This window comes from Rhinatrema bivittatum, chromosome 17 (genome assembly GCF_901001135.1).
Source record: "Rhinatrema bivittatum chromosome 17, aRhiBiv1.1, whole genome shotgun sequence".
Taxonomy (NCBI): domain Eukaryota; kingdom Metazoa; phylum Chordata; class Amphibia; order Gymnophiona; family Rhinatrematidae; genus Rhinatrema; species Rhinatrema bivittatum.
Window position 1 is genome coordinate 13011083 of NC_042631.1, and position 12551 is coordinate 13023633.

General features: G+C 45.1%; 1 protein-coding gene across 1 annotated transcript in view; it reads left to right on the plus strand.

The window, feature by feature from the left end:
- The window catches only part of BBOX1 (gamma-butyrobetaine hydroxylase 1), an 80597-nt gene that overhangs the window by 25166 nt on the left and 42880 nt on the right, over window positions 1-12551 (plus strand). Inside the window, 1 exon segment of the mRNA XM_029583123.1 lies at window positions 9323-9521. Within this exon segment, the coding sequence (XP_029438983.1) occupies window positions 9323-9521 (199 nt within the window).

Genomic DNA, 12551 nt, shown 5'->3' on the forward strand with positions numbered 1-12551 from the left:
GATCCTGTGTGTCCATAAGTTGCAAAGTTGAAGATCCTATAGCACTTATCGATAGAGGGGGGGAGCATTATGACCAGTCTCCACTCGACGGCAAAGTGCAGTGCATGACCTTTATTAATCTGTTAGCTTTGACAAACTGGCTCCGATGAACTGTAACAGGAGAGGCAGAAATCTTCATGACCCAGAGTATGCAAGGAAGATACTTTAGATTTGAACTTCCTTGTGGAGTCAGGCGTTCCCTTCTGGATTTCCATCTCGTTGATGAGATGTCTCCTAAAATATTAAAGAGCAGACAGCTGGCCCTTCCAAGGGAAGTGCAAAGCTTGCAGGCATCACATAATGGCTGCTGCCACCAGTAGTTGCAACATCCGGACATAACAGATGACCGCAGATAGTGACCAATTCACCCACCAAATCTTCACGGTTGCTCCTTGTCCACACTGCTCTTTCTAAACATATATCCCAGCTGTCAGTCAAACAAGTTTGACCTCCTGCAGGATATCGTTATAGGTACATAATGCTGGATTCCATATTAGGAGAAAGCATGTAGGAAAAGGATTTTGGAATCATTGTCAACAATTGGTTGAAATGGTCAGCTCCTTGTGCGGCGGTGATCAAAAAAGCAAATGCAATGTTAGAAATTTATTCAGAAAGGAATAGAGAAAAAAAATATCATAGAGCTCTGGGGCAACCATACTTTTGAGTATTGTGAGCACCTCATCTTAAGAAAGATATATAGCAGGAGCTAAAAAAAAGTACAAAGAGGCAACAAAAATGATAAAAGATTTGGAACGGGTCCCTGATGATGAAAGGATAAACAAGTTAAGGCTCTTCAGCTTGGAGAAGAGACAACTTAGAGGTTTATAAAATCATGAGTGGGATGGAATGGGTAAATAAGAGGATGGTTAATTACTCTTACACTAGAACTAGGACTGGGAGATGCTCCATGAAAGTATCAGGAAGAACATTTAAAACAAAATGGAGAGAGTATTTTTTCACTCAGCACACAATCTAGCTGAAGTTTGTTACCAGAAGATGTGGTCAAGGCACCTAGCATAGCTGGGCTGCAAAGGGATTTGGACCAAGCTCCTGAAGGAAAAGTCCATAAACAGTTATTAGTCAGGTGGATTTACAGAAAGTTACCGCTTATTCCTAGGAGCGAGCAATAATGAATTGGATCTGCTGGGGTCCTTCCTAGTGACCCAGATTGACCACTGTTGGAGACAGGATGTTTGGACTTGATGGATGTTTTGGTCCGAGCCAGCTTGGCACTTATATTCATGACCACCTGTCATGAATGCCGGTATAATAAAAAAAACACTAAATAAATAAATATGCTCCACATACAAGTCCCAGTATTTAATTCAACGCCCTGCTCCAACCCCTCCCCGACTAAGATATGCCACACTAGGTCAGACCAAAGGTCCATCAAGCCCAGTATCCTGTCTCCAAGAGTGGCCAATCCAAGTCACAAGTACCTGGCAAGTACCCAAACATTAAATAAATCACAAGCTACTATTGCTTATTAATTAATAGGAGATTATGGTTTTTTTCCTCTAGGAACTTAACCAAACCTTTTTTAAACCCATTTACACTAACTGCTGTAACCACCTCTTCTGGCAATGAATTCCAGAGCTTAACTATGTGCTGAGTGAAAGAATTTTCTTCAATTTGTTTTAAATGAACTACTTGCTAACTTCATGGAGTGCCCCCTAGTCCTTCTATTATCTGAGAGAGTAAATAACTGATTTACACTAACTTGTTCATGTCCTTTCATTATTTTATAGACCTCTATCATATCCCCTCTCAGTCATCTCTTCTCCAAGCTGAACAGCCCTAACCTCTTTAGCCTTTCCTCACAGGGCAGCCGTTCCATGCCCCTTATCATTTTGGTTGCCCTTCTCTGCACTTTCTCCAATGTCGCTATATTGCCCTAATTCTAATGCTTCATTAGTATCCTTTGAAGATACCTCCCTCTGCCCCATGCGCTGCTCAGAAACTGTCTGCTTTCCCCTGAGAGCATCTTTTAAACTAGAACAATGTCCTCTTTTAAAGGTTAATGCCAGCAGCCTGGTTCCACCCTGAATAAGTTTATCCAGCTAAGTTTAGACCTTCCCAATTGCAGGTTTAACTTATCCATCTCACTTAACCAGATAAGTCTACATATTGCTACTTATCCAGCTAAGGGGGACATTTACTAAGCATTTTTCCCATAGACACAGAATGGGGGGAAAAAAGCTTTAGTAAATCTGGCCCTAGGTTAGCTAGATAAGTAACTCCTCCCTATTATGACCCTCTCCCTCCCACCATTTAGGTAGCTACTAAGTAGGTATCTGGCTAAGTAGCGGCCGCTGAACGTAGCTGGATATTCAGATGCTGCCACTTACCCCGGATAAGTGCTGAATTATATGGCTAAGTGGCACTGAATATCAGGCCTCAATGCTTTTATTCTAGGCCTCTGCAAATTATTTACCAATAGCCATTATTATGCAGCTTCAATACATAGCACAATTGAGAACCTTATCTTCTTCAAGCTTGTCCCCAGTTGTGCCTTCTGTCCTGGTCTGAATTGCAGTAGTTGCTCTGTTCCAGAAAGAGAGAATTTCATCCAAGAATCATTTTAGCACACTGCCACGCAACGTGTGGTTTGGAAGTCACGTGTCGCCCTTCCCTGGGGCTTGTTCACTCTGCAGAAGGTTTTCAGACGGCACAGAGCAAAATTAGATCTCTTCCCTTATATTTAAAAACTTAAAAGAAAATGAACATTTGTTTTTTCTGTCTTTAAGCTCATTAGTCAAGAGTATGTCATGCAAGAAATATGGAGTATCTGTGATTAAATACTGTTTTTTTGGTAGGGAAGAGTTTTCAAGATGCTCTACCTTTTTAAATAAAAAACAAACTAGTTTCAAGACAGACCAGAGCCTTGTACTGAAGGTGCTTGCATAGGCTTTGTCCTCTACATAACAGAGAAATTAGTTGACCTTCTCTTAGGCTTAGCCCGTTAGGGCCTGCTTAGAGCCACATCCTCACCACCGCACTGTGTCTGGAGTCCCCAACACTTCACTGGCTCTGCTTTATTCAACCCGGTGCTACCAGCAAAGTCTCACAGGCCAAGCCCTATGATCTTAATGTTTGCAAGCATGCCGTACTACCTGAATGGATTATCTGTGATATGTGAATTTATATTAAATATACTATAGAGCTTTTTTTTTATCATTCCCTCTCGTGTTTCTGTTTTACCCCATGATGCTCATCACAGCATGTTCTGGGTGCAGTTTTCAACCGTGCACCCAGCAGCAAGATACACAGGAGGTTTCCTACCCCATAAGTTTCCCCAAAGATAAATCGCCCCCACTGCCAGTATCTCTCCAGGCCACTGGCATTTTCTTCATCCGCGCCTGCCTTTGTGAAGTTGCTTTTCTGAATATACCCCCGTGGTGTGATAACATGCGTAGAGCTTCAGTATAGAATTATAGACATTTCAAAAGGAGTAAATAACAGTATGGTAAAAAAAAAATAAATTGTATTTTCACCATTGTGCCGAGGCTAAGATCTGCCAGGCAAAAATGTTTCCCTCTCAGGTTACAGATGTAGATCTCTGCCAACCTCCTCAAAGTCGGGCCCTCTATTTAGTTAGTGTATTTTGTTTTTTCCTTTATGCACAGCCCTTGAATTGTGTCCTGGGAGTTTATTTTATGGTCCTCTGTCAGAGGACAGCGATAGTGGGACCAAAAGGAGGTGGCTTTCGGCCCCCTTGACTTTTGACTGACTAGGGCCGGAAGATTGCTCCGAGTAGCAGCAGAATGACGCATCTTGCTCGCACTCTTCTGAGCTGCTGCTGCTTCTGTCCACTCCTGATCCTTTGAAGAAAACATGCTTTCCTGCTTCATGGAGCACTAGCCCAACATCTGCCACAGCTGTTCTGGATTATGCTCCCACTGTAACTGTAAGCCAATGTTTTTATTCTTTGTCATTCACTCTATTCATAAAACTGCAGTTTCTGGAGCTTTGGTTCCCTTATCTATTCTAACAAATGGTCTGACAGACCTTAAAGTATTAGGAAAATATGTAGTGCAGAACCTGAGCTATGAAATAAATGTGCTCATGTTTACACTAAAGAGGTCGATCAGTTTTCAAAAGTAAGTGTCTTGACTACTTATTCCTACAATTGAATGGAAGGAATTAACTTTGTATAAAATTAAAACAAAAATGATGCAGGGCCCCTCTGAAGAATGTAGGCTGATGATAGTCTGTCCAGTTGTATGAGATGCAACAGGGAAATCCAGGTCTGCAAACACAGGTAACACCTTTTTTCACTGCTCCAATCTAATACTTCTGCGCTGAGCCTTGCAGAGTTAGGCTGCATCAGGTATGGGAATTCATCTGATGATGACGGGAGAACAACTCTGGAAAGCACGTCAGGTCCAGTCCCCAGGCACCAGCTTGATTCTGGCTGCTAGATCTGTACTCCTGAGGGCAGGGACTGTTACTTTTTGTTCTGCTAGAACAGCACCGTGTTTCATTTCTTGTATCAGAAAGGCGTCCTTCATGTTACGGTTGCACGAATCATTTCTTTGTTCTCTGGCTTGTTGTTGTTCCTCTGGACCCTGTCTGTCTGGCCATGACTGCAGGGTGCTAGCTCAGCTGACCTTAAGACTGGTAACTCACACTGTAGCCAGCGGTGGTCACAGCTTAATGCTGGATCTGTTTGCAGGGCTCCCCAAACTATGACCTACAAGCTGGACTCAGCCGCTGGAGCTCCCACCCCCCAATCTTCCATGCTTTTTCTTCGAGTGATTGGATCCAGCCTGTAGGGGGGTGGAGGGCAGGGGTTAGGGTTTATGTACAGCGGCTGCGGAAAGGAGGGCAGAGTTTCAAGAGAAGAGCCAACTATAACCATTGCCAGTGAAGAGAGACACTGGCGGGAAGGCCGTGTCCTGCCAGCGTAACGGGAGGAGGAGAGAATGTGCTACACGTGCACATAAATCTAGTAGCGAGCCATGGGAAAGGACCATTCCTGAGGCTACCTGTTCCAGTCCTCCTTCGCCCACCTATAGGGGAGCAGTGGCGAGAATATCTTTCTTCCTGCGCCCTTTCCTTTGGAAATATCAGAAACCAAAATAGTCCCTACTTTTGGCTCTGAGGTGGCCCTGTCTCTCATTCTAACTGGGAAAACCTACAGCTCAAAGCTGCTATGAAAACACGCGTTAACCTTATGACAATATCACGGTTTGGATGCTATGGCAGCGTTTCCTAACCCTCTCTCCTGGAGGCGCATTTAACCAGTCGGGTTTTCAGGAATATGCACGAGAGGGAGACCAAAGGTCTGCAAATTCGTCTCGTGCGAATTCATTATGCAAATCCTGAAAACCCGACTGGGTTGGGAAACGCTGGGTCGCACTGTGGCTGTTACGGGCCAGGACTATAACGAAAGACATCAGCAAATAAATACCATGAATGTGGAAAAAAAAAAAACCCCACAGCAGACGTGATAGCACCTTATAACCTGAATTATTTGATTAACCTAAAGGCTCACGTTACAAGATGAGGCTGTGCTCTGGGGCCTGTGAGCTTTGAACTATGAGTTGGCGCTGCATTGGCTGTGGGGAACCTTGGACGGGTTATCTCCTTATACTGCGGTTAACCCTGTTTGTATAACACCACCACCATTCCTCTGTTTGTCTATCTCTCTCCTTTTGAAGCTTTGCGACATTCATCCGCCAGGGATGTGCTCCCAGGCCATGCACCCGTTTTTAAAGCAGCACAAATGCCGCAATAGGCTGCGGTCTTTCTATGCTGTTTCACGTCCCTTTTAATGTAGTCTAAATAAAGTATTTTGGGACGTTCCACTTTTTCTCCAGCCTGCAATTACTTCTCTTGCTCATTGTTAAACTCTGCCAGCGAAAGTGTTTATATAGTGGTGTCCGAGTATGCTAGCAATTACCAAAACGCTGGTATTTCCTACCACGTTAATTGAGGGTTGTTATCAGAATGCTGACAGTTTCTCTGTGATTTGTATTTTGCAGATAAGCTGTATTACGAGCATTTTTTAACACACTAACATACGACTTTAAACCGCTAGACAGGCGCTGTATCATTCCACTGAGTCCCGGGCATCCGCTTTCCCAGTCAAGCGAGAGGGGAGAATGGCGCGATTGCATCCTAAAGACCCAATCAGCCTCGTCATGTGCTTCGGCAGAGCTGGCGTTTTTTTTTTTGGGAATCTGTCCGAACGATTGGGCTGACTTTAATCCCCAGATTGTCTTGCTCTTCTTCTCGAGGACCATAAAGAAGGCGGAAGTCCTAATCCTGTAACTTCACTACGCCGTTCATCCCCTGCGCTGCCGCAAGGACCCCAGCGTCTAACTACAGAAGAGCTGTTTCACACTTATTTTTCTCACACGAAAACTGCCTCTGCTCCTGAAATACTGGCCCGGGTCGTCTCTATCAGTTTCTTATTTGAAGGGCAGATACTGAATGTTCTTGTTGGGGGAAGGGGGTGTGGTTTTGTTTTCTAATGGCCATGTTTGGTCCTGGGAAAATATTCAGTCCTTGGAAGGTTGTGATACCTTTTTTTTTTTTTTTTTTTTTTTTATAGACCGTAATAAAAACAATGCAGAGACGACGTATGTGTAACCTTTGCAAGTCCACGCAGCTTGCATTGACGCACATCCCGGCTCCTCACGACCTCATCGGCCGCTTCCCCCTTCGCTCCTTACTTAACCACCTCTTCCCAAAGCCCTGCCCTCTCTGACCCCTCGGGTACAGCAGCCCCTGCAGTGTCCCAGGGCCTTCCCGCACTCGGCTTCTTAGCCTGGGTGGAACGACCCTCCAGAGTCTCTCACCAGCTCAGCGATCCTTCCCTCAGCACAGGCAACATCTCCACAGATACTCCGGCCAGTTCCCCCCAGCTTTATTGCAGGTTAGTAAATTAGGCCCCTTAATGAGGCAAAAGCGGAGCGGCACAGGTTGGGCCCAACTCAGATTCTCCTCTGAGAGAATCCTCTGTCGGCTCCTAATAGATCCAAGCTCACATTTTCCCCACTCCTGCCTATACAATCATTAAAAAGATAATTTAAATACTTTGTAGGTTCTGACGGCCTTTAAAGGATAATTTTTTAAACCTCTCTGCTAGCTCTGTACCGTCAAGCCTACAAGAACATTTTCAAAGAGAAACTCCTCACAGGGTTTCCCTTTTGAAATGTGAGGCCGGCTGGTACATGGGATACTTCAGCACCTGCGGATTTTTGTAGCTGCCTTAGAACCAGGTGCAGAGTCTGTTTCAAATAAACCATGCACGGAGATTTCCAAATGAAAAACCCCTGTGCCTTTGTCTTCCGGCTCGGCTCTCCCCTGACCCTTGCCCCTAGTTCTGCCGCCTACCCTTATCCCTTCCTCTTTGCGATGTGGGTACTTTTACCCATAGCCTGGGTAGGGCAATGTTCGGCTCCTGATTTCAGCCAGGTAAACCCTCCTAAGGGCCCCACCTGAAGAGGTAATAGTTCGTGACCTCTGCAAACCACAATGGTTCCGTTTTCAGATAACACAGAGACTCTTGTCCTTCTATCAGAATCTCTGGCCTGCTGCCTTGAGCCACTGCCAGAGAACTGGAAGACCAGGCAGACCTACACAAAGGCCTTCCTGAATGTGCTTTAAAAAAGGGGATGCCACAGGAGCATAGGAAGTTCTGTGAACTGTTGCATAAAAGTAAAATTATTTTATTACAGATAGTTTGAATGGGGAGCAGATAAATCCTTCTGAATTGTGGTTTCCTGTTCATTATAAATGAATCTCGAGTAGCCAGTGCTGGTCAAGCTGGGGGCTGGGGCAGCGTGGGGGGGGGCCGGCAGATTTGGGAGGGGGTTGAAACCCAGTATTCTTCAAGTGACTTAAGAGGGCATGGGCACAAGATGCCGCAGGCTGCCTTCTGTGACCGTGTGAGAGCTCTCTCCAAGACGTCTGTCTAACCCCGTCTACCACATCCCGCTGGGGGCTTGCAGTTGTGGCAGCAATGCTCCGATATTAGGCTTTGATGTAACTTCCTCGTCGCAGTGGCGCGGGGCCAGAAGCCAGGCACTTTTCCATTAGCAATGGTCATTTGCTGAACAGCTTTCCAAGAATCTTGGCAAGGCAGGAAAATCTGGGATGTGAGATTCTGAATGGTACCTAGAAAGAGGGTGGGTGGGGTTTTATTGTTCTGACATAGATTTTAATACTAAAACATTAAAGCAGTCTTTTGCTTCTGCTTAACATTTCCATAGCATTGCACAGATAACGCATAAGAGACAGTAACTGTTACACACAAGCAGCTTACAAGCAGACGAGAAATACATTTCTAGTAACCACCTCACTATTACAGCAAACATGCTTAAACGGAGAAGGCTAAGAGATTTATAAAAAAAAAAAGTCAGAGCAATCTTTAAGAAGGCAGGGGGCTTAGGCGGAATTTGAATACAGCCAGAGATGGAGCAAGGTGCACCAACTCAGGAAGGCTATTCCAGGCAAGACAGGAAACGCACAGTCTAGAATTAGCAATGGGGAGGAAAAGGACACAGGGTGAAAGCAGTTTGCCTGACGAATAGGGGGCGATATGAGAAGAGAGGTAGCATGCACCTGCAGAGTAAATGCACTGGTAGGTAAGAAGTGTGAACTGAGGGCTAACGCCCTCCATTATTGTACATAAATGCAGTGTTTTATCATGCATATTAATGATATGGAACTGAGACAGATGGTAAAGCATGCACCTGCAGGGTATATGCACTGGTAGGTAAGAAGTGTGAACTGAGGGCTAACGCCCTCCATTATTGTACGTAAATGCAGTGTTTTATCATGTATATTGATATGGAACGGAGACAGATGGTAAAGCAGGCATGTACTTTATCCATGAACATTAACACAAAAACATAACTACACCTCTGTTAAGTTTTTGCGTTTAATGCATTGGTGAAGCAATTAGCGTGCTTATTTTTTCACTGTGTTAATGGGTAATGAGCTGTTTTACATAGTTTGGCATCTCATTATGTCATTAGCATAGTTTTTGCATTAAAACTCTTGCAAGCTAATTTATGCACGTTAAAAGTACTGTTGGAGCATGTAAACTAGATTTGTGCATATTGACAGAGCTTTTAACGCACTTTAAGGCTTCCCAAGCGTAGGCACGCTTTAGTGCATTGGCTCCTGAGTGTAGAAGCAAATTAGGAAGCAACGCAGAGATGTGCAAAGAAGGGTAACATGGTCGTAATGGTGCTGGAGGAAGATTAAGTCGTGCAGCGAATGCTGAACAGACTCTACATTCTCTGTCTCTAATCTCCTTGGATTTCAGAATGTGAGAACTGGGGCTCGGATCTTCAGATCCCTGTACTGTCCTATGAAGATGTCCTTAACTGTGATGAAAGTGCCTACAAGTGGATAAGTACCTTGAAGAAAGTTGGAATTGTGCTCTTAGATGGCGCTCCTGTTACAGAAGGAGAATTGATTATGCTTGGCAAAAGGATCGGTTTTATGCGTCTCACGTTTTATGGGTGAGTTCAACCTTTCGGTCTATTCCATTTGTGAACCAGTAGTTACTAGGGCATTCAGGAACTTCTCAATGAGCATTTTATCAAAAGCCGATAGCTAACTGTGTTGCATTGCTTTATGTAAACCTCCTAATAATTTATCATAAGAGAGTGTTATTTTTGTGTGACATTAGGTCATTCCCTTTATCTCACGAAGACCACCACTATCTGCAGCACAACCAGCCAGGTTGTGTCCTCCTTTTCTCCATGGTACACTGTAATACAGACAAAGTACTGAAACCAACAGCTAGACTTTTTATATCCTGTAGGTGATTGCATGGAAAGTTCTGGATGAAATGAGATATATAAATGGACTTTACAATAATGTAGTTAACAGCGCAAATACTCGGTAGGGGTGGGCTAGGTGTAATTCCTTGCCCTGCAGGCTAAAACTCTACCTTTCCTTAAAGGGCCATTATGTTGGGCTGATAAAATGGGAGTCTGGCCATACAGCTTTAGTGCAGCAGGAAGCGTCCTCAACAAGAAGTAGCAGGATTGGTCCAGCCAGTGAGGCAAGTTTTTAATTCATTGCCAAGTCTTTTGCCTCGGTTTGCAATGCGGCACTGCTGCACCACGTTTGTAAGGTAACATCAAACACCGCACTGCGGCATACCCTTCTTTTAAAACTTCACTTTTATATAGGTAACAATCTAATAAAAATCCATTCGAGACTAAACAAAATGACAAATTTAAAAAAAATTAATTAACTTGCAGACTTTCAAATTTCCATTTTACCATTCCTTGTATTGCGCTCTCTTCATTATTTTTGCTTGGCTATTGCTTAGGGCACTTAGTGCACTTCTAACACAGAGTACAAGGTCTGGCCGGTGTTACGGAAAGGATTGTGCTCTTAAGTCTTTTCTGCTACCACTGTACTTAATTGCATTCCAATTTATGTTACAAACTGAACCAACTGAGGATGAACGTAGTAATAGGATCACCCCACCTCCTGCTTGTTTCTCTAGTCTTAGGCCTTTGCCTTCTTCTGATGCTGAAGTCCCTACTTCATCCCCCTCTGCTGCAGTTCAGGGAAGTGGAGAGCTAAAGTGCTAAATGATATATCTCGATGCTTTTAATTAATGCCGAAATGTATAACCTTAACCTAGAAGTGTTTTTCATAACTGTAGTAACCAGGGGTGGATCTATCATTTAGGCAAGGTGCGACTCCGTGAGTGGTCTCGGGCTGCCCGGAGAACAGATTCAGACTGGACTCTCGTAAACTTCTTTACTAATAACAAGAAGTCTGAAGAGAAGCGTCGCTGCTTACCTTCATCGTTCACAAAATAAGACGGCAATATAACTCGCAATTCAGCAGCATTAGCCTTCCCTACGCTTCCTTCTCTTTTCTGGGGTCCCCCTGTTCTTCCTGGGCCTGCCTTCTCATCCCCTCCTAAGGAGAACACACCTAGAGCGGAATTCCCTTACTGACTGTGCCTTAAGTTGCCTGAGCCCGGGTTTTTAAAGAGGGTCTGACAAACACTCCTTCATGCAAGGTGATAACATTTTGGGGCAGCAGTAAGTGCCCCCCCCCCCCCCCCTGCGGTGGCCGCCTCGCCTTGCCTTCAAGTCTGTGATGCCGGCGCGGTGGGTTGACAGCGTTACCCGCAGGGTTCTTACACCCCGCGGGCAGAGAGAAGAGCTCAGTGGTGGCGCCGCCGCTCAGTGATGATCTCCTGCGGAGCTACCGGGCCCTGCGGGCAGGAAGAGGACTTCAGCAGCAGTGCCACCCCTCAAAGAAGACATATCTCACGATGGCGCAGGCCCTGCAGGCTGGAAGAGGATCTCGCAGCCAACGCAGCAAGACAAACTGCCCGCGGAGATCCCGTGCTCTGCAAGCCAAACTAAAAAGACCCAGGGGAGAGGGAGGATGTGAATCTGTGCCGGGGGGGAAGGCAAGGGAGGAGAAGAGAAGGGGAGAGTGACTGGGAGGGAAGGGGTGAGAGAAGAGAATGAGGTAAGTCAGAAGAGAAAGGGACTCAAGGTGAATGAGTGGGAAGAGAAGGAGAGTAAGTGTTAATGGGGACGGAAGTGCAGGTAGGTGAGTGAGAGAGAAGGAAAGGGGAAGTTGGTGTTAGTAAGTAAGGTGGGAAGTAGAAAGGGAGCAACACTGTATAGAGGAGTTGAGTGGGAGAGAGTGCAGGGCCAGTGGAAGGACGAGGTGGCTGCCTAGAGTGCACGGTAGTGCCAGGACTGCAACAATTGCAACTCCTTTATTCTTTCCTCTGGTGTGGGCCCTGGAAGAGAATGTCGTATCGCATGGGCCTGCGCAGCTGGGAGAAAGGAGCCGCACCAGCCTGCATGGCTAGAAGACAGGAGCAGGGGCAGCTGCGGAGGAGCCCCCGCGGGCTGAAGGGGTGAGGCTGCTCGTACATGTGTGTGTGAGCGAACATCTCATCCCTCGCCTCAGGCAGTAGGATTGCCTTGAGCCGTGCTTGATAGTCACACTGAGACTCTATCATTACAGGTGAAGGTTGTCTCCGTTTTGAATGCTCTACTGTAGGTGTATAACAAAAACAGAGACCTAAAACCCTTCAGAGGAAGTAATAACTTTTTAATAAATAATGTCATTTTTCTCCTTAATTGAGAGAGAATGCTACATTGAAGTTTCTCCAGCTTTCTTTCAGTAAAATAATTCTAACAGCTGCACCAAGTTTTCATGCCGGGGATAAAGCTGACAAAGATTTATCTGCAGAGAGCTACTAACTGTCTTTGCTCAAGATGAGACCCATGCACAGATGAATGCATTCCTTAATGTCGGAGTAATGGAATAAGAGCTACGGGAGAATGGAGGGATCATGTGTAAAAGCAAATAACAGAGCTGTTCAAAAGAAAAGGCAGGTAGCACGGAAACATTCATTGTCTTCCTGATTTATTTACCCCCATTAACTGAGACCAGATGTGGCTCAGAAAATGCAGATGATGGCCAAGATGTGATCATAATGGAAAGGAGCTGATACATTTCACGGTGAATTTTTATTTTTTGTTTTGACTTGG